Below are 22243 nucleotides of genomic sequence, written 5' to 3' on the forward strand. Positions count from 1 at the left end.
GTGGCGAAGAGTCATGGCAGTAGCAGTAGTGGTATCTATGTGGGGTTCCAGTGGAGGCGAGGGATGCGCGCGCTCGCAGTCTCATGGTCTTGCCAGATCGGGGAGGAGGCGGCAAGTGGCAGTGGTCACAGCAGGTCTTCGGTGGTCTATCCGAGTCAACAGCACCAAATGTTGGTTAAGCGGTGCTCATGGCTGTCTGCCACCCACGGCGGCCATGCTAATGGAGAGAGAGAAACAGAGGGAGAGAGAGAGAGAGAAACAGAGGGAGAGAGAGAGAAACAGAGTGAGTGAGAGAGACAGAGAGAGAGGGAGAGAGGGACCGCCCAGGGAGTACGGAAGGAGAGAGTTCGGAAAAAGAGGACACAGATCATGCCCGCTTTTTAGGTGGTGATGTGTCGCAGGCTGGTGACGTAATTAAGGACATAATCCTTACAAACTGTTTTGACTATAAACAGAACTCATAACCTGCAAGATAATATTCTTAGTTTCAGTTTCCCATTAACCTGTCAGGTAAATTTTCAGTTTGGGTTTTACAGTGGTCTCTAATGTATAGTATCATTTCATCTGCAAATAGGGATAGTTTGACTTTTCTTACCCTATTCGTAATGCTGTAATTTCTTTCTCTCGCCTTATTGCTCCATGTTGTGCTTCAAGAACAGTGTTGAAAAGGAATAGGGATGGTGGATGTTATGTCTAGATCTCGAGGACCCTGAAAAGACTACCACAGAGACCGAATCCCATTATGTAAAAGCAAAGAGCCTTTATTTCAAGCCTGGAGTTTGGTCTCTCTGTCTTTCTGACACAGTGATGAGAACAGAGAGCCCCGAGCCCAGTTGGGGTAGGGTTTTATCATAACAGAGGTTGGATTGAGGGAATTTCTAGGGTTCAGGACCTTGATTGGCTGACATTTGTCTAGGGGTATCTATAAAAGGGAAATAGGTGTGTGCTAGGCTTAGATTCATCTGTCGATCTTATCTAAGGGTTGGAATGTTTGTGATGTCAGGTACTTCCCCTTAGATGTTGGCCCATCCCTGAGTGGATCCCTGGGTGGTGTTAGTTTACAGCTTTTCCTGGATCCAGGTGTTGCCTATCCCTAAGCCTGTCACAGCAGCTGTGTCTAGGGCTCTAAGCCTGTCAGTCATGGCAGCAGTGTGGTCAGGCTGCTTTGGACACCCCAAGGTGGACATTTCTGTTTCATTCCTGACTTCAGTGGTATTTTGCTTTAAGCTTTTCTCCATTTAGGGTAATGTTGTCTGTGGGTTTTCTCATATATAGCTTTTGTGTTGAGTTATGTTCCTTCTAATCCTGCATTCTCTAAGACTTTTATAATGAAGATATGTTAGATTTTTATCCCCAAGGCCTTTTCTACATCTATTGATATAATCATGTGATTTTTGTCATTTAGTTTATTTACGTGGTTTGTTACATTTATTGACTTGAGTATGTTGAACCATTCCTACATTTGAGGGATAAGGCCGACTTGTTTATGGTGTATAATCTTTTTAATGTATGTCTGTATTCTGTTTGTAAGTTTTTTATTTATTTATGAGTAATTGTATTATAAACATAATAAATTTGTTTTTATATATTTATAAATATAATTTATACATTCATAATAAGTTTGTATAAATAAATATTTAAGTATTTCTGAGTATTTTCATTATTTGCATCTATATTCATTAAGGATATTGGCTGGTAGTTTCCTTTTTTGTTGCTTTCTGTCTTCACCTGGTTTGGATATTAAAATGACATTGGCTTTGTAGAAGTTTGGGAGTGATCTTGCAGTTTCTTTCTTTTTTTGTTTTTTTGTTTTTGACTGTAATTTAAATAATTTAAGGTCTAGCTGTAGATATTTGAAAGTTTGATAGAAGTCTGCTGTGAATGTATCTGGTCCTGGACTTTTTTTTTTCTTTTTTTTTTAATCTAGAAGGCTTTTTATTACTATTTCGATTTCCACATTTGTTATGCGTCTATTTAATTTCTTAGCTTCTTCCTGGTTTAATTTTGGTGGTTTGGCTGGATCTAGTAAATTATCCATTTCTTTTAGATTTTCCACCTAAGAGTACAGATTTTTAAAATATTCCCTTATAATATTCTAAATTTCTATTGTAATGTTTCCCTTGTCATTTCTAATTCTGTTAATTTGGATCTTTTCTTTCTTTCTGTTGGTTAGTTGGGCCAAGGGTCTGTCAATCTTGTTTATCCTCTCAAAGAACTAGCTCTTAGATTTGCTGATTCTTTTTATTGTTTTCCTTGAGTTCTGCTGTGATTTTTATCTTTATTGCTGTTGGCTGGGTTTGGACTTGGTTAGTTCTTATTTTTCTAAATTTTTGAGCTATACCATTAAGCCATTTGGTTTGTGTTCTTTCTGATTTAATAATGTAGATCCTTAGAGCTAGAAATTTCCCTCCTAAGACTATTTTCTGTGTGCCCGAGAGGTTTCATTGGGTTGTGTTTTTATTTTCATTTAGTTCCATTAAATTTTGTATTTTGTTCTTGATTTATTTTTCTTTGATCTAGTCACCATTTAGTAATGAGTTGTTTAATCTCCATGAGTTTGACTATTACTAGAATTTTTTGTTTTAAGTTTTATTGCATTGTGCTTAAATAGGATAGAAGGTATACTTTTGATCTTTTTGAATTTGTAGATTTGTTTTGTGTCACAGGATATGGTCTATTTTAGAAAAGCTTCCATATGCTACTGAGTAACACATATTTTTCTGTCTTTGGATAGAGTATTTTGTAGATAACTTGTGAAGTCTATTTGTATGATGTTGTATAATGTCACTTCTGTTTTTCTCCATTTCTGTTTATTTTTTGGCCAAATGATGTGTTGGAGAAAGTTGGATATTGAAATTACCTACTGTTAATGGATTGATGTTTATCTGTGTCTTTAAATCAAGTAGTTGATTTTTAATGAAATAGGGCACCCTAGTTTTGTTGTATATATGTTTAGGACAGTAATGTTTTCTTTGTTAATGGTTAATTAATCCCTAGATTAGAACAAAGTGTCCCTCTTTATCTAGTCTCATTAGTTTTAGTTTGAAGTTTGTTTAGTTAGATATTAGGATAATGATGCCTGCTTTCTTCCTAGCCCCATTTGATTGGAGTACTTTTGTCTATTCTTTAACTCTGTAAAGCTGAAATGTCTTCTTTGTAGGCAGCAGATAGATGTTTCTTGATCCATCCAGTCAGTCTGTGACTTGATTGGAGAATTGAGCCCACTGATATTTAAAGTTATTATTGAAGTGTTTGTGTTAATTGTGGTCATTTTTTTGTGTTGTTGTCTTCTCGATGTAAGTTGTATTTTAATAATTATGGGCTTTGTATTTTTTTCCATAGTCTGTCTGCCATGCTCATTCCTCTCTTTAGCTCAGTTCCTCTCTTCAGCTTGAAATATTGCTTCCTATATATTCCTTAAGTTTGATTTGTTGGATGCAAATTTTTTTAGGTTGTTTATGTCATGAAAAATGTGAGTTATGTGGCGCAGTGTTATTCATTAATTGGCACTGTTTACCTTGCGAGAAAAGCCACAAGGCACAACAAAACCCACTATTAGAGTTTATTAGGGGAAGGGAACAGAAGGGAGTGCTTAGGCCTATGAGAAATGGTCATGCAGGGAGAGACAGGGGAGGTGTCTGTGACCACTTTGTATGGATTGGCCCCGCACATGCGCATATGGGTTTATGTAGGTACTCCATCCATGCGCATAGATTACATGATTACACTGAGCACAAATTACATGACCACACAGTGCATGGATTATGTAGGATATAAGGCCTGGAATGACTAAGCATCTTGCCAGCGCATGCACAGTCATTGGTGAGTGGCTAGAGATTCCAACAGAAAACTTTCTTTTTTCCTTCAATTAGGGTCCATAGTTTTGCTGGATATTTGATTTTCAGTTGGCCATAGTCTTTTCTTTTTTATCATTATTAATTAAATTTTATTCATTTATTTTACATCCCAACTGTAGTTTCCCCTCCCCTCTTTCTTCTCATTCCCCTCCCCCATCCACTCTTCCTCTGTTTCCATTCAGAAAGGAGCAGGCCTCCCATGGGTGTCAACAAAGCAGCCATCAGTAGTCTTTTAAGACTTGGAATGCATTGCTCCAGGCTCTTCTGGCTTACAAAGTTTCTATTGAGAAATCAGCTTGTATTCTGATGTGCTGTTCTTTATATGTGATTTGTGGTTTTTCTCCTGCAGCCTTCAATACAGTGTTTCCTACATGCTTAGTGTTTTAACTATGATATGCCATTGGGATTTCATTTTCTGGTCTTGTCTATTTCGTGTGCTCCTTGTATCTGTATGAGTGTATCTTTCTGTGGTTTGGGAAGTTTTCTATGATCTTGCTGAAGATCTACTCTATGCCGTTGACCTGGCATTCTTCTCCTTCATCTATACCTATAATTTGAAGGTTTCATTTTTTTCATGGTGTCCCACATTTTCTGTCTTCCTTTCCTGTGTGTGTGTGTGTGTTTTAAAGTTCCATGCTTCTCGTTTATTTGTTCTAGAATTGTCTTTGAGATATTCTGTCTTCTGCTTGATACATTATACTTGTAAGGCTTTTTTTTTGGGTTTCTTATTAGGCTGTGCATTTTTCACTTCCATCTTCATTTCAGCTTGAGTCCTTGTCAATGTTTCTATCTCCTGATTGAATTCTATCTTAAATCTTGAGTTATCTTCATCATTTACACTTGTCTTTTCTTGGACTTCACTCCAGGCGTTTATTCTCCTTAAGCTTGTTCTTGATTCCACTGAGCTGTCTCTTTGTGTCTTCTTTAAATTCTTTGAATTCTTTGATGAAGTTTATGATTGTTCTTTTACATTCTGTGTTTTGGAGTTCATCTAGGTAATTCTCATTGGCAAGCATTTCTATAAGACTGTTAGATTTAGGAGAGAAGATACTGGCTTAATCTTTCATATGGTTGGTATTCTTGGGATTCTGATTTGTTCTGGACAGAGCAGTTGGGGCCGAAGAGAAGATGTGGGGCAGACTGGAAGTGCTTGGGTGGAATGAAGTGAGGTGGACAGAGAGGATATGCTTCTTGTTCCAAGCGTGGTGGTTGGGAATGAGTAGAAAGGTTGGCTATGACATGGGTTCGGGAATAGGTAGACTGGATCTTGGCCCAAACCTAGAGCTCTTTTGCAATGAAGGTCATGAAGACCAGACTAGATTGCTGCATTGGTTGTAAGACCCATGCTATGCAGAAGTCAGGGGGACTCACCAGGCTAGACCCTGGAGGAGAATGTAGGAAGTCTGGATATGGAATCCAGTGGTGGAAGTGGCACAAAGGGGTCTGTGGGTGGGTACAGGTAGGTCAGGTCCTGACAGATGCCTAGAGGTCAGCTAGTGTGCTGGCACAAATGAGTGATCAGACTAGGCTGTGGGAGCAGGGCTAGATCTGGCTGGTTCCTGAAAAATGAGTATAGGGTGGTAGGGACTACTCACCAGGCTAGACCTTGGAGGAGGACATGGGAAGTCTGGGTATAGAGTGTGGTGGTGGATGTGACATAAAAGGACCTATTTGTGAGTGGATGCAGTTTAGGTGGGTCCTTGTGCAAACCTAGAGGTTGGCTGAGGTACAGAAGGAGGTAGTGGGACAAGGGATGCAGGTGCAGGACATGGGATGTGGGACTCTGTGGAAACCTAGAGGTCATCATTTGGTAGTACTGTTTTGGAGCGTTTAGGAGATGTAGCCTTGCTTAAGGAAGTTCTTCCCCGGGGGGGGTTGTCTATGAAAGTTTTATAGCTTTGGTCTACTTCCAGTATTCTCTCTTTCCTTTATGTCTGTGGCTGAGAAGTCATCTCGCAGCTTCCTGCTCATGCCATGCTGCCAAGTTTCCCTGCCATGCTGCACTTTGGAACCACAGCTCAAATAAACTTTAATAAGTTGCTTGGTCATGGTGTTTTATCACAGTAACAAGAAAGTAACTTATTCAGTCCCTAAACCCTAAACCCAAACTCACTGTTTCCACCCATAAAGAACAGCTGTACTGGTTTGGTTTTGTGTCAACTTGACATAAGCTGGAGTCATCAGACGAAAGAGCCTCAGCTGAGGAAATGCCTCCTTGAGATCCAGCTGTAAGGCATTTTATCATTTATTGGTCAATGGGGGAGGGCCTAGTCCATGGTGGGTGGAGCCACCCCTGGGCTGCTGGTCCTGGGTTCTATAAGAAAGCAGGCTGAGCAAGCCATGGGAAGCAAGCCAGTATGCAGCACCCTCCTTGGCCTCTGCATCTGTTCCTGCCTCTGGGATCCTGCCCTGTTTGAGTTCCTGTCCTGACTTCCTTCAGTGATGAACAGCAATGCTGAAGTATATGTCTAATAAACCCTTTCCTCCCAAATTTGCTGTTTGGTCATAAGACACCAGCTTCCAGGATGTAAAAAATCAAGTTAAGAAATAGAGAAACAGAGCCGGGCGGTGGTGGCGCACGCCTTTAATCCCAGCACTCGGGAGGCAGAGCCAGGCGGATCTCTGTGAGTTCGAGGCCAGCCTGGGCTACCAAGTGAGTCCCAGGAAAGGCGCAAAGCTACACAGAGAAACCCTGTCTCGAAAAACCAAAAAAAAAAAAAAAAAAAAAAAAAAAATAGAGAAACAGAAATAGTGGCAAAGTTCCTTTGACAATCAGGATTTATTTCTGAGAGCCAAAAATTTGCTGAACTGAGCCATAGCCACCATGCAACTTAAAACTACAGATAAATAATTTTATGGCTGTAGAGGCTATACATTTCGTACATCAAAATCATTGCTGTATTTAACTTTGCAAACAAGTTCAAATCAGGACATTGGCATGAATTTGATTGGCATCTACTCCTTGGATCCTTTCAGGATTTTATAAATATTACTGTATACTATAACTTCAATTATCATATGTCTGTTTGGGTTTTTCTAATGTTTACTCATGATTAGATTCAGGTTAATTAGGGGTATTCCTCCTTTGAAACCTGTTCTACTCCCAAGAGTTTTCTCACTTTCCTTAATGAATTTAATTTGTTCTACTCAAAAAGAAAAAAAAAGGCGGGTCTAGCTAGAGTTTTCCTGCCTGGCCCACAGTCAGGACAAATCTCTATCACCTGCCAGTCCCACAGCTGCTCAGACCCAACCAAGTAAACACAGAGACTTATATTGCTTACAAACTGTATGGCGTGGCAGGCTTCTTGCTAACTGTTCTTACAGCTTAAATTAATCCATTTCCATTAATCTATACCTTGCCACATGGCTCGTGGCTTACTGGCATCTTCACATGCTGTTTCTCATCATGGCGGCTGGCAGTGTCTCTGACTCAGCCTTCCACTTCCCAGCTTTATTCTCCTCCTTGTTCCGCCTATACTTCCTGCCTGGCCACTGGCCAATCAGTGATTTATTTATTGACCAATCAGCAACACACTTGACATACAGAACATCCCACAGCAGGCGGGGGGATAGGTGTTTGAGATAGCTCTGCGGGCTCAGTGGTCAGCAGCAACCTCCTGGTCTTAGGAGACCTAAATTGGGTCCTCTGGACCCACATGGAAAGAAACAAACAAGTTGTCCTCTGACCACTACATACATGCTATGGCACATGTGCACGCTGCCATAAAAGCCAGAGCTCTCATCTTTTTTGTTGTTGTAGTTGGTTTTGGGGGGAATCGGTAGGGTGGGACAGGGTTTTACTGTGTAGCCCTGGCTGTCCTGGATCTCACTCTGTAGACTAGACTGACCTCAAACTCACAGAGATCTGCCTGCCTCTGCATCCCAAGAGCTAGGATGAAAGATGTGTGCCACCCTGCCCAGCCATAGCTCTCATCACCTTAAAGGAAAATAAGAGATAGTTATTCTGGAGCCATTTTGAGTGATCATGTCCTGGGAACATAGCTTTAGGTTATCCCAAATTCCATGTTCCAACCTGGAAGCAGTTTCACAGTTTTTATAGTTTAATGGAACAGAAAAAGTCATAAGGCAAGCTTAAAATACATTGGTGGGTACATCAGAGAGGTGGGAAAAGTGGCCCATAGGTCCCAGATGCTCTGATGGCATTCTTAGCTTGTAGATTATAGAAATAAGTTGCCTACTGAGCCGAAAGTTCTAAATGTTTTTATTGTCATAAGACGATAGCTCTGAGGTGGGCAAGGAATGGCATTCTGGTGGGCCAGAACTAGCCCAGGATAAAATAATTAGCCTCCAAGACTGCAACCTTCCAACCTTTCCACAATACTGAGATTCTAAGCAGCCAATCAGTCTCCGTAGACAGATGCCTTCAAGAGTTTTCATCCATAGTCTCTACTCCAAAGTAAAATAAATTTTAGAACAAACACTATAAATAGTATTGTTTCTCTTGGAAGCTTCTGCTACATTAGTTTTAGTGTCTATTCATCCATAGTTTCTCCTGAATTATTACTGTGATAGTTACAGAATGATAGTTTCTCTCCTGGTAGTAACATAAAAATTGTTATATTTTCAAGTATTTGATTATGAGGCTTGGATAGTCACAGATTTGGCTTATGTCTAAAGTGGGAGGACTAACTTCTACAACCACAAAATCGTTCCGGCTCTTTTAAGTACAGGTGGAGCTTCTTCTGATGGGCAGTGATATTCAAAAGACAGCTAATCTAAATATTTTTTGTTCTGGAGTTTTAAATTTTGAGATCATATTTTAATTAACCAGTACTTTAATGTTTCTGTTTCACAATGTAGTGTTGGTGTTGCTTAAAAAAAATTTTTTGTTGTTGTTTACTACCTATAGATGAAACCAAGAGCCATTGGGAAGTATCAGCACTTTCTCGGGCTGCCCAGAAGGGATTTAATAGAGATGTATTGAAGCATTTGAAAAGGACAACAAATATTTCACCAGTAAGAAATCCTTTGTCTTTTCTTTACCTTAAGTCACTGCAATACCCTGCTCCCTGGTACCAACTTCTTAGTCACTGTTCTATTGCTGTAAAGAGACACCATGACCAAAGCAATTCTTATAAAAGAAAGCATTTAATTTGGGCTGGCTTACAGTTTCAGAAGTGAGTCCATTTTCATCATGATAGGGAGAATGGAGGCACACAGGCAGACGCGGTGCTGAGGAAGTAACTGAGAGTTCCACATCTGGATCAGCAGGCAGCAGAAGAGAGAGAGTGTGGCTTGGGCTTTTGAAACCTAAGGCCCAACCCCAGTGACATACTTCCTCCAAGGCCACACCTACTTCAACCAGGCCACATCTCCTAATCCTTCTCAAGTAGTACTATGCCCTGATGACTAAGCATTCAAATATATGAGCCCTTAGGGGCCATTCTTTTTCAAACCACCACCCTACTTTTGTTTGGTTGGTCTTTGTATGGTGGTGTGTAACAATTTGTTGTTGTTTTTAGCATTTTATTTAGCATTTTTTGTGATGAGACAAGATGATACCTACAGGCCTGCAGCCTTAAAGAGTCTGCCTGGCAGAACAACTCCTAGGGGATGTTTGAATTGTATGTTGAAATCCCTACTTCCTTTGTGGTCACTGCATCTTACTTTGCTTTCTGTTGGTGTGATACAACACAGACCAAACCAACTTGGGACATTATAGAAATCAGGCTCTTGAGAAACCAAGCAGCATTCAGAGAGTTGGAGAACTCAGCTGAAATCCCTGTCTACATTATTATCTAAGAGTGGTCTCTGGGTCTCATGACCTCTGAAGGAAAGCTTCCATTGCAATTTAAGCATATTTACAGAAGCAAATGGTGTGGGTACTGATCAGGACATTCTTTATCAAACAGGGTCTTGTTTAAAGACTTCTGTGTCAACCATTTCTTAGAAAGCTTTGTATGCATTGATTTTTCAAAATAAGAGGAAGGGGATCCAGCTGAAACAAGTAGGAATACAAAGTAAGCCCAGTAAAATTTAACCCATCCTGTGTCTGCTTAGTTCTGTAGCACTCAGGCAGAGAGGATCATAGTGGAAGGCAGTAGTTGGATTATGATAGGTGCATATTAAAATAATAATAGTTGGGCTGGAGAGATGGCTCAGAGGTTAAGAACACTGCTTGCTCTTCCAAAGGTCCAGAGTTCAATTCCCAGCAACCACATGGTGGCTTACAACCATCTGTAATGAGATCTGGTGCCATTTTCTGGCCTGCAGGGATACATGCAGAAAGAACACTGTATACATAATAGAAAAATAAGTAAAAAATAAATAAATAAATGAATAAATAAAATAATAGTATATTCTCTTTCCTTCTTCACCTACCCTGTATCTGCTTAGTTCTGTAGCACTCAGGCAGAGAGGATCATAGTGGAAGGCAATAGTTGGATTATGATAGATGCATATTAAAATAATAATTTTTAGTGTATATTTCTCTTTCCTTCTTCAGTGGGAAGAAAGAATGTTTGGTGCTTACAGGTTTAAGTTCATCAAGGAAGCCAGGGTAGGAACTAGAGAGAAGAACTGAAGCAGAGATCATGGAGGAAAAACTCTGCTCATACCTTTCTGAGTTTGCTTTTTCATACAACCCAAGACCACTTCCCTCGGGGTAGCACCACCCACAGTTGGCTGGGTCCTCATACATTAAACATTTAGTCAAGGAAATGCCTCCACAGATATGCCCACAGGCCAGTGCAATAGAGCCAGCTCCTCATTTGAGGTTCCCTCTTCCCAGGTAATTAAGATTTGGGAATTTGGCCAACCTCTTCCCTCAATGAATGAAGAAAGCCTGCCACTTAAAGGGAAACATCTTTAACACACAGCTGTTACAATGAGCTTGATAGCTGATACTTACATATTTTTCTCATGAAATTTGTGATGATACCAATAAGTGTAATTTTAGGCATCTGCAATGAAATGTGTCAACATTTGGGAAATTTGCTTACTCTAGTGAACTAGTATTTTCAGATGAACAATGCATGATTGTAAAATCCATTCAGAGTGCAAGATAAATAAATTTAGCATAATAGAGTTTATGTAAAAGTTCATTGATTAGGCTTCACACTATATTGTATGATATGAAGGATTATCAGTTATCTAAAATGACTACAAAATGCTACTTTTTTTCTATCTACACACCATGAGCTCTGTGATTTCTATGAGTAAAATGAAAGCCCTTTACACTAGTGTGAAACAGGTCCACTCTTTGGAGGGTTTTTGTTTTGAAAAACAATTACCATAAAATCATGTTGTTTTTAAGATAACATTGGGGTAGTGTTTTTTTAAATGGTACCTGTTTTAGAGTTTGAGTTTCTTTTTTTTTTACGTTTTATAAAATCTTTATTGACAAATAATTCACATAGTATACAATTTGCCTGTTTGCACAATTTGATAGACTTTAGTTCAGCATCCTCATAGGCCACCATCACCATCACCACTTTATACTTTAGAACATCACTGTCTTCAATTTCATACACACATATAATGTATGGTGATTACATTCCATCTTATTTTTTTAAATGAACATAATATTTGCAATTGTAACTATTTTTAAGTTTACAATTCAGTGGTATGAATTACATTCAAGATATTAATTACACTCATGTTATTCATTAATTACACTCATGATATTAATTACATTTGTGGTATTCTTTGATTACATTCACAGTATTCATTCAGTAACTATATTTATGATATTCATTAATTACATTAATTGTATTTATTTATTACATTCATAATATTATGTCCTGATACTACTGTCCATTTGTGGGGCTTTTCCATCACTCAAAACAGAATAAAGTTTGAATTTCTAATGCAGTATTTAAGAATGTGACCCATATAAACAAAAGCTCTTTGGAGTTCTAGGTACTCTTAAGAGTGTAAAGGGTCTTCCACAAACATTGGAGCTGCTGGCCTTGTGCTGGACCTCTGCCTGCAAAACTGGAAGAGATACAATTTTTTTTATGGATGGTAGGATTTAATTTAATTAACTATTAGGAGACATTAACAAGAGGTATTCCTTCCTCTTCACTTTAATTTTTAAACTCTGTACATATTTTTGTACATATTTTCAGGATGAAGCACTATCCTTAGAAGAAATAAGAACTAGAGTAGTACAAATTCTGGGATTCCTAGGAGGACAAATAAACAAAAATCTTGTAACAGGTAAGCTTTTTCCTAAAATAACCCTGTAGATAGATGTATTTGTACTTGGAGTTGAATGTGTGTCTGTTTACTTGTCACCAGCCTCTCCTGGCATGCTTCTGATGATTTTAGAATCACCTGGACAGTGATAGCCAGTATTTACAGCATTTTCCACATACTGTGCCCAAGTCAATATTATTGCCACTGTAGTAATGAACACCAGTTTGGACTACCATAGCATAGTGTTCTATATCAGATTTCTTCAGAACTGATCAATTTCAATTTGCTGTGTCTGGTCATATTCAGAGTGCAGCATGTACTTTCTATTTCTCTTCCCTTTGAGAGGAATGAACTATGAAGCCCTGACTAGCTGGCCTGGACCATGTTATACAGACTAGTCAGGCTTCAAACTCACAAAGACCTGTCTGTTTCTACCTCCTGAGTACTGGGATTGAGATGTGTGCTACCATGCTGGACTTTCAAAATTGTTTAATCTTTACAGGTACTACCTTCTGACCTTAGGTGTAGGACAGCCCCCACCAACAGTAGCCACCATGGGAGAAGGCTAAACTTAATATTCTCATATTTTTAACTTTTTCAAAAATTTTATTTATTTTGCATGTTTTGCCTGAATGAAGGATGTATATGTACTACATTCATGCCTGGTGTCCATGGAGGTCAGAAGAGGGCATCTGATTCCCTAGAACTGGAGTTACAAATGGTTGTGAGGCATCATGTGGGTGCTGAGAACCAAACACAGGTCCTCTGCAAGAGCAACAAGTGCTACTCTTAACCACTGAGCCCTCTCTCCAGTGATAAACTTAACATTTTAATATGTGAATATTTTAGAGTATTTTTGTATTAGAAAAACCCAGCTGATTTTGCTTTTGAAGTTTAGTGTTAACTGGAGACTTTCAGGTATTTGGGAAGTTAGAACCTATACTTAGTATTTTCAGGAGGAGTTTTAGTGGTACATGTGTATGTGGAGGCCAGAGGCTGATGTCAGGGGTCTTCCTTGATTACTCACTACCTTATTCTCTGAGGTGGGATCTCAGGTGAATGAAGGATTCACCTGTACATCTAGTTTAACTAGCCAGCTTGTTCCAGGTATCTGTGTCAATACTGGGATTATAAGTAGGCTGCCATTTGCACCCAATATTTACCTGTAGGCTTGCAATCTGACCTCTGGTTCTCATGCTTGTGTAGAAAACACTTAATCCACTGAACCATCTCCCTGGTCCCTTTAAAAGAAGAGATTTGTTTTTGTTTTGTTTTTTTGTTTGTTTGTTTTGGGTTTGGTTTTTTTGTTTTTGTTTTTGGTTTTTGGTTTTTTTTAGAGAAAAGGTCTTAGGTAGTCTTGGCTGGCATGGAACTCGTAGGGATCCCACTGCCTTCCAAGTGCTAGAATTAAAGATGTATACCACCACACCTGGCAAAGAGAAGCCTTTGTTTTGTTTTGTTTTGTTTTGTTTTAATTGTACTTATTTTCTGTCGTATGTTTTAAGTAGCTCTGACTGAATTTGGATGTTCCTATTGAACAACGGTTTTAGTTAAGTTAAATTTAGAAATAAAAACCATCAGTGGTTTTAATATTCTTTCATATCTGAAGCAGAAAAAAAGAAATACAAAATGCTTTAAAAGTACCCTAATTTAGCTAATAAGCTGTAAGAGGAAAGATCTTGAATGAAAAGCAGTCTTGTAACATTTTTCCATCAGCTGCATCAGGAGAAAGGATGAAGAAGTGTGTGGCGTGGGACAAGGAGAAGAGGCTCAGCTATGCAGTACCTTTCAGAGAGATGAAGCCTGTCCTCTATCTGGATGTCTTTCTGCCTCGGGTCACTGAATTGGCTCTTTCTGCTAGTGACCGACAAACTAAAGTATTTTTTCCCCCTATCATTCATTCTTTATAGTGTATTGCTTTAAAAACATGTATGTGTTGGTTAGGAAACAGACATTATATTTTAGCTATTCTATTATCATTACTTTCGAAATTTTTTGGAAGTAGGTGTCATTGATAAATTAAAGTTAAGTATAAATTATTGAAATAATAAACTGGCAAAGCATTCAAATACCAGAAGTTCTTTGTAATAGAAAATGCAATGCAAAGTATATTTAAAGATGAAACTTGGTAGGAGTTTAGTTATCCCCATAACCTGGGAGATTGGAGACAGATAATCTCAAATGTTAACACTAACTTGTAAACTTCTAATGTGCTTCCTAGCTACTAAAGTGATATTTACAAATTCTTAATTCTTGGATAAAGATTAAAGTGAACAGAAGCATTCATTTGATATAAAAACCACTATTTACATTTTTTAAAATTGGAATATATAGTATTTACCCACAATACAAGTTTTTCCTCTTAAATGGCTAAAGTAAGAAAAAACTTCAAAATATTTCCTTGTAAATATGATAATCAAGCTTTGTTGAACGGTCCCTCTTAGGTGGCAGCTTGTGAACTGTTACACAGCATGGTTATGTTTATGTTGGGAAGAGCTTCTCAGATGCCTGAAGGTCAGGAGTGGCCTCCCATGTACCAACTCTACAAGCACACGTTTCCTGTGCTGCTTCAACTTGCATGTGATGTGGATCAAGTAAGTGCATGATTAGAATCTTAACAATTACAAAACTACAAAAAGAATATGATCTCAAGCTGGGCATGATAGTGTACTCCTGTAATCCCAGAGTTGGAAAGAGACAGGAGGATTGCAGCAAGAGTGAGGCCAGCCCACCAATAAATGAATGAATGAATGAGAGAGAATGTGGTCTCTTTTGAAGTCACTGCTGCCTGCCACCCTCAACAGTCAGAGTTACTTGGTCCAGTGACCTGGGGATTGGAACACTTTTTAAATTACATTTTAATATTTTTTTTGGTGGGGAGACAGGTTTCTGGACAGGGTTTCTCTATGTAGCCCTGGCTATTCTGGAACTCTGTAGACCACGCTAGCCTCAAACTCACAGAGATCTGCCTGCCTCTTCCTCTTACCTCTGCCTCTTGCCTCCTAAGATATGCTAGGTTAAAGGCGTGAGCCACCACCTCTTGACTACACTTTAAAGTTTTTAAAATTTTAATTTACTTTTTTTTTATTGAAAATAGATTTTTTAGACTATATTCTAATTACAGTTTACCCTCCCCCCAGTTCCTTCCAGATCCTCCCCATCCACTCAAATCTGCTCTCTTTCTATCTCACATTAAAAAGTAGCATCTAAAAGACAGTAATAAAATAAAATTAAAACAAGCTAACCAGAATAGGACAAAACAAACAGGAAAAAAAAAAAAAAAGAGCCAAAGAAAAGGCACAGGAAACACAGATACAGAAACATACTCATAGAAATCCTATAAAAACAAAATAAAAAAAGCATAATATATAAGCTATTTTGTGTTGGCCATCTATTGCTGGAGCTTGGGGCCTGCCTTTAAATGTGATTTGTATACCAAGAGAAACTCCATTGGAGGAAACTAATTTTTCCCTTGTGAGCAGTTATCAATTAGAGATGGCGTATGAATTAGGAATGGGGCTTTGTGTCTTGTCTCTCATCTCACTGCTGGGAACTCATCGGACTTACACTCATTCAGGACCTGTTCATGTTGCTACAGTCCCTGTAAATTCCTATGTGTATCAGTCTTCTTATGTCTGGAAGGCCTTGTTTCCTTAGTGTTTCCATAGCCTCTGATTCCTAAACTCTTCCCACCTCCTCTTCACAGTTCTTGAGCCCTGAGGGGAAAGCTTTGATGGAGACATACTATGTAGAACTTACTGTTCCAAGATCTTTCACTCTCTATACCATGTCCAGTTGTGAGTCTCCTATATTTGTTTCTATCTACTGCAGGAGGAAGCTTCTCTGATAATGGCTGAGCAAGACATTAATCTATGAGTAGAACATAATGTTGTTACAGCTACATTCCTTTAGCAGAACAATATAATACTTGGTTTTCCCCAAGGTCTCTGGTCTCAGCTCTCTGAGCAGTGTCATGAATGAGTTGCATCTCATGGAGTGGGCCTTAAATACAATCAGATAATGGTTGGTTACTCCTACAACTCTTGTGCACTGTTATACCACTGTATTTTGTGAGCAGGTCACCATTGTAGATTGAGGGGTTTGTAGCTGGGTTGGTATTTACTGTTTTCCTCTGGTGGTGTGCAGAATATCTTTCAATACCATGAACATTTGTCTGTAGGGTTGAAGGCTCTAAGTAGGTGGACACCAGTTCTACTTCTCCATGTTCAGTGAGTTATGTAGGTGTTGTCTTCAGCAACAGGGCCTTATCATCAGTTTGCGGAGGGCAACCAATAACCTTGTCAATAGCCTGGGTTGTTTGTGGGTTCTCAGGACCCCTTTGACCAATGACTCTATTGGATGTAATTAATTCCCAGTACTAGAAGCTTCATATGGTGACAAGACAGTATGTCCAGCAGGGACTCTGTCTCCCTTGTTATTTGGCAATTTCATTTAAATTGTCTTCATATATGTATATATTTTAGGAAGCTTCTACTATGTTAGGTTTCCATATGACCCCTCAAATACTTTTAGTTTTAGCCGTCCCTCACTGTATTCCCTCCTGTAGCCCTGTCTTCCTTCCCTCTCCCTGTTTGATCCTCCCATTCTAGTCAACTCCCCTCGTCCCTGGTCCATTCATAACTGGACTCTATTTCCCCTTCCTATGGAGATCCTTCCTTCTCCCCAGTCTTTTACATTATAAACACTGTGGTTATATTGACTGTAGCCTGCTTATTAAAGACTTAATAGCTAACATCCGTGTATAAGAGAATACATACCGTATTTGTTCTTTTCAGTCTGGGTTACCTCACTCAGGATGATTTTTTTTTTTCTAGCTTCATCCATTTAATTGTGAATTTCATTTCTTTCTTTAAAAAAAAAAAAAAAACCAGCTTAGTAGTAGTCCATTGTATAAATGTACGAGATTTTCTTTCTTTTTCTTCCCTCCTTCTTTCCTTCTTCCCTCCCTCCTTTCCTCCCCCCCTCCCCACCCCCTCTTTTAATTATTTGTTTGTTTTCGAGACAGAGTATCTCTATGTAGCCCTGGCTTTCCTAGAACTCACTCTGGAGACCAGACTGGCCTCACACTATGAGATTAACCAACCTGTCTTTGCCTCTCAAGTGCTGGGATTAAAGGCATATGCCACTACTGCCTGGCATTGTATCACATTTTCTTCATCCATCTGTTGATGAACATCTAGGTTGTTTCCAATTTCTGACTATAATTCTGGCAGTTAGACTAGAGTGGCAGGTAACATGGGTGAGCAAGTATTTCTGTAGTAAGATTTAGCGACCTTTGGGTATATGCCTAGGAGTGGTATAGCTGAATCTTGGGGTAGATCTATTCCCAGCTTCCTGAGGAACTACCACGCTGATTTTTATAGTGACTGTACAAGTTTGCACTCCACCAGCAATGGATAAGTGTTTTCCTTATTCCACATCCTTGCCAGCATAAGCTGTCGTTTATTTTGTTGATTTTAGCCATTCTGACAGGTATAAGATGAAATCTCAAGGTAGTTTGGATTTGCATTTCCCTGATGACTTAGAATGTTGAACATTTCTTTTAAGTGTTTCTCAGCCATTTGTGTTTTACCTTTTGAGAACTCTATTTAGATCTTTAACCCATTTTGAAATTAGGTTATTTGTTTTCTTGACATCCAGCTTTTTAGTTCTTCAGTATTTTACATGTTAGCCCTCTGTTAGATGTGTAGTTGATAAAAAATCTTTTCCCATTCTGTAGGCTGCCACTTTATCCAAATGCTGTTTGCTATACAAAAGCTTTTCAGTTTCATGAGGTTCTATTTATTAATTGTTGTTCTTAGTGCCTGTGTTATCAGTGTTCTGTTTAGAAAGCCTTTTCCTGCACCAGTGAGTTCAATACTGCCCCCCACTTTCTGGCCTCATGTTGAAGTTTTTGATCCATTTGGAAATGAATTTTGTTAGGGTGATAAATATGGATCTGTTTGCATTCTTCTACATGCAGCCATTCAGTTTGACCAGCACCATCTGTTACAGATGATGTCCTTATTCCAGTGTGTATTTCTGGCTTCCTTATTAAAAAAAAAATTTGGTGTCCATATCTGGGTCTTTAATTCAGTTGTATTGATCAATGTGTCTGTTTCGATGTCAGTACCATGCTGTATATATTACTATAGTTCTGTAGTACAGATGAGAATGGAGATGGTGATATCTCTAGCAGTTCTTTTATTAGTCAGGAGTGTTTTAGCTATCCTGGTCTTTTTTGCGTTTTCATATGAAGCTGAGAATTACCCTTTCAATTTCTGTGAAGTGTTATGTTGGAAGTTTGGTGGAGATTGCACAGAATCTGCAAAATGCTTTTTGTAGGATGGCAGTTATATTAATCCTACTAATCCATGAGCCTAGGAGACCTTTCCATCCTGTCATATCTCTGAAACGTCTTTCTTCAGTGTCCTTTTGTTTATATTATACAAGTTCTTCACTTGCTTGCATAAAGTTACCCCAAGATATTTTATATTTTTTGGTGCTATTGTTAAAGGTATTGTTTCCCTGATTTCTTTCAGTTTGTCATTTGTATATAGGAAGGCTAATGATTTTTGTGTGTAAATTTTGTATCCTGTGACTTTGCTAAAAATGTTTGTCAACTTCTTTCCTAGTGAAGTTTTTAGTGCTGTTATTTTTTTTAATGTATAAAATCCTATCATCTGCAAATAAGGATACTTTGGCTTCTTCCTTTCTATTTTATATACCCTAATTGCTCTAGCTAAGATTTCAAGTACTATATGACTAAGTATGGAGAGAGTGGACAACTTTGGCTTACTCCTGATTTAATAGAAATGGTTTTAGTTTCTCTCTGTTTAGATTGATGTTGGCTGTGGGCTCGCTGTACATTGCCTTTATTACGTTGAAGTGTGTCATTGTATCCCTAGTCTCTCAAGGCTTTTATGATGAAGAGATGTTGGATCTTGTCAAATGCCTTTTTTGCATCTAATGATCATGTAGTTTTTGTCTTTCAATCTGTTTATATGGTGGATTACATTTATTGATTTATGTATGTTAAACCATCTTCGCATTCCTGGGATAAAGCCTATGTGATTACATTTGATGATCTTTTTGATGTGTTCTTGGATTTGTTTTGCAAGTATTTTATTAAGAATTTTTGTTTCGGCCAGGCGGTGGTGGTGCACGCCTTTAATCCCAGCACTCGGAAGGCAGAGCCAGGTGGATCTCTGTGAGTTCGAGGCCAGCCTGGGCTACCAAGTGAGTTCCAGGAAAGGCGCAAAGCTACAAGAGAAACCCTGTCTCAAAAAACCGAAAAAAAAAAAAAAAAAAAAAAAAAAGAATTTTTGTTTCTATCTAAGGGAAATTGGTCTGTAATTCTCTTTCTTTGTGTCTTTATGTGGTTGGTTATCAGGATAACTGGCTCTTAAAATGAACTGGGCAGTGTTTCTTTTGTTTCTATCTTATGAGATAATTTGAGGAGTATTAGCATTAACTCTTCTTTGAAAGTCTGGTAGAGTCCTTTGCTAAAACCATCTGGCTTGAGCTTTTTTTTGTTGGAAGACTTAATTACTGCTTCTATTTCACTAGGCATTATAGATCCTTTTAAGTTGTTTATCTGATCTTGATTTAACTTTGCTAAGAGATATGTATTGAGAAAATTATCCATTTCTTTTAGATTTTCCAATCTATGTCCTTTTAGATTTTCCAAGTATATCCTTATGGTTCTTTGGATTTCCTTAGTGTCCCTATTTTTTATTTCTAATTTTGTTAATTTGGATATTTTCTCTCTGTCCTTTAGTTAATTTGGATAAGGGTTTGTCAGTCTTATTAGGTTTTCTCAAAGAATCAACTCTTTGTTTCATTGATTCTTTGTATTTTTGTTTGTTTCTATTTTATTGATTTCAGTTCTGAATTTGATTATTTCCTACTGTCTGCTCCTTTTGGATGTGCTTTCTTCTTTGTGTTCTAGGGCTTTCAAGTATGATGTTAAGTGCTTAATATGAGAGCTCCAATTTTTATAAGTAGCCACTTAGTGCTATGAACTTGCCTTCTAGAACATGTTCTCACCTCTAGCATTTAACTGTCCTGAAGGTAAATTCCAAATGTAAGGACTGGATTTTCCCTTCAGAAAATCTGAATTTGAGACTGATCAAACACTGGAGGTAATCCTCATGCTCATTCAGTAAAGATTGAGGCCTTAGTCAATTGTGCCTTCATTGTGTCCTATAGGTTTGGGAATGTTGTATATTCATTTTTATTCAATTCTAGAAAGACTTCAGTTTCTTTCTTAATTTCTGTCTTGACCCATTTTTTATTCAATAGAGAGTTTTTCAGTTTCCATGAGTTTGTAAGCTTTCTGTTGTTTCTGTTGTTAATATCCAGCTTCAATCCATGGTGGTCAGATAGAATGCAGGGTGTTGTGTTTGTGCATACTTGCTTTGTGTCTTGAGTATGTGGTCAGTTTTGGAGGAAGTTCCATGAGGTGCTGTAAAGATATATTCTTTTGTTTGGGTGAAATGTTTGGTAAGTATCTGTTACATCCATTTGATTTAGAACATCAGTTAACTCAACCTTTCCCAGTTTATTTTTTGTCTGGATGACTTCTCCGTTGGTGAGAGTGGGGTATTGAAGTCTCCCACTATCACTGTGTTTCTTTTATGAACTTGGGTGCCCTCGTGTTTGATGCACAGATGTTAAGAACTTCAATGTCCTTTTGGTGTATTTTTCTTTTGATGATTATGTAGTATCCTTCTCTATCTCTTCTGATTGGTTTTGGTTTGAAGTCTATTTTATCAGTTATTAAATGGCTACACCACTAATCTTGTCTTTGTTGGGTGGGTATTTTGTTCTTTGGTTTCTTTCCATTGCTTTCTCTGGGTCTTAGGAGAGTGTCATGGTTTTGTATTGCCTGGTAGGAAATTCTTCTGTGGTCCTAATAAGTGTGGCTACTGGAGCCTGCTGGTAAAATGTGTGTATGGAGATTGGGAATTAATGCTTAGGAATGGAGATGGGCTTGAGGGTGGGGTGAGGGTTGTGAGTACTCCATAGGAGGAAGGAAGGCAGGATGTTCTACCATGCATCTGCTTAGTCCCCTGGGAATGGGAACAGATAGTTTTTCTGGGTTCACTCGCAGGTTAGCAGTCAGGGTCATTCAGGACTTGGAGTGCCTTTCTCCACAGTGTTTCCCTTCAGAAACTAGCTGCTCTTCTGATGATTTTTTCCTCTTGCAGCTTTCAGTACTTTTTAGCTCTAAATACTTAGTGTTTTAACTATGCTATGTCATGACAAGTTTCTTTTCTGATCTTGTCTATTTACTGTTTTGTGTGCTATTCCTCTGTATCTATTTGGTGACTTTGTGCCTGTGTCTTTATGGATGTATCATTCCTTAGTTTGGGGACATTTTCTTCCATTTTTCTCCTATCATCTTCATGAAGATCTGATCTATGCCATTGACCTGGGATTCTTCTTCATCTATGCCTAAAATTCAAAGATTTGGTCTTTTCATGATGTCCCACATTCCCTCTATGTGTGTGTCTGTTTTCTTTTCAGTTTTTGCTCAATCTTTGCTTATTAGGTCTAGTTTCTTTACTTTCTCTCAGAAACCTGATATTCTATCTTCTGCTTGATTTATTTTACTTATAAGGCGTTCTTTTGAGTTTTCTAGTTGGGTTATTGGGTTTTTCCACCTTCATTTCCACTTGAGTTTTTCAATGTTTCTGCCTCCTGGTTGAATTCAGCTTTCAAATCCTAGATTATCTCCTTGTCATTTCAATCAATCTTAAGGGTAGTTTGGTAGTTTTGTTGTTATTGTTGTTGTTGTTGGTTTGGTGTTTTTTGCTTCTGTTTTTTTTGCTTGTTTGTTTGTTTCTTTGTTTGTTTTAGCTGTTTCTTCTTTTAGCTCCTTAATTCCTTTGGTGAAATTTATGATTGTTCTTTTAAATTCTATGTCCTGGAGTTCATATAGGCAATTCTCATTGGAGAACATTTCTATAGGACGGATGGATTTCAGGGTGGGGGAGGGTACTGCCCAAGGGGTCTATCAGTTGTGGGTAACTCAAGCAGGGCTGCCCAGTCTCAACAAGGGTACTGGATATGGATCCCAGGCTAGACTTGTGGTGCTAGGGAGAGTGGGTGGAAGGGAGGATCAGGCAAACTCATCTGGTAAGATGTGTAGGAACTGACGGGTAGAAGTTGTTTATCATACAGTTGGTGGGCAGCACAGGGTCCTGGAAGGAACCTTAAGG

General features: G+C 38.5%; 1 protein-coding gene across 1 annotated transcript in view; it reads left to right on the forward strand.

Moving 5' to 3' along the window:
- Prkdc (protein kinase, DNA-activated, catalytic subunit) overlaps positions 1–22243 on the forward strand; it is a 221554-nt gene that overhangs the window by 43888 nt on the left and 155423 nt on the right. The window contains exons 22-25 of the mRNA XM_059277873.1: positions 8728–8834; positions 11948–12038; positions 13734–13894; positions 14462–14611. Coding sequence (XP_059133856.1) covers positions 8728–8834; positions 11948–12038; positions 13734–13894; positions 14462–14611 — 509 coding nt within the window. The remainder of the gene's footprint in view (positions 1–8727; positions 8835–11947; positions 12039–13733; positions 13895–14461; positions 14612–22243) is intronic.

This window comes from Peromyscus eremicus, chromosome 12 (genome assembly GCF_949786415.1).
Source record: "Peromyscus eremicus chromosome 12, PerEre_H2_v1, whole genome shotgun sequence".
In the NCBI taxonomy this organism is placed as follows: Eukaryota; Metazoa; Chordata; class Mammalia; order Rodentia; family Cricetidae; genus Peromyscus; species Peromyscus eremicus.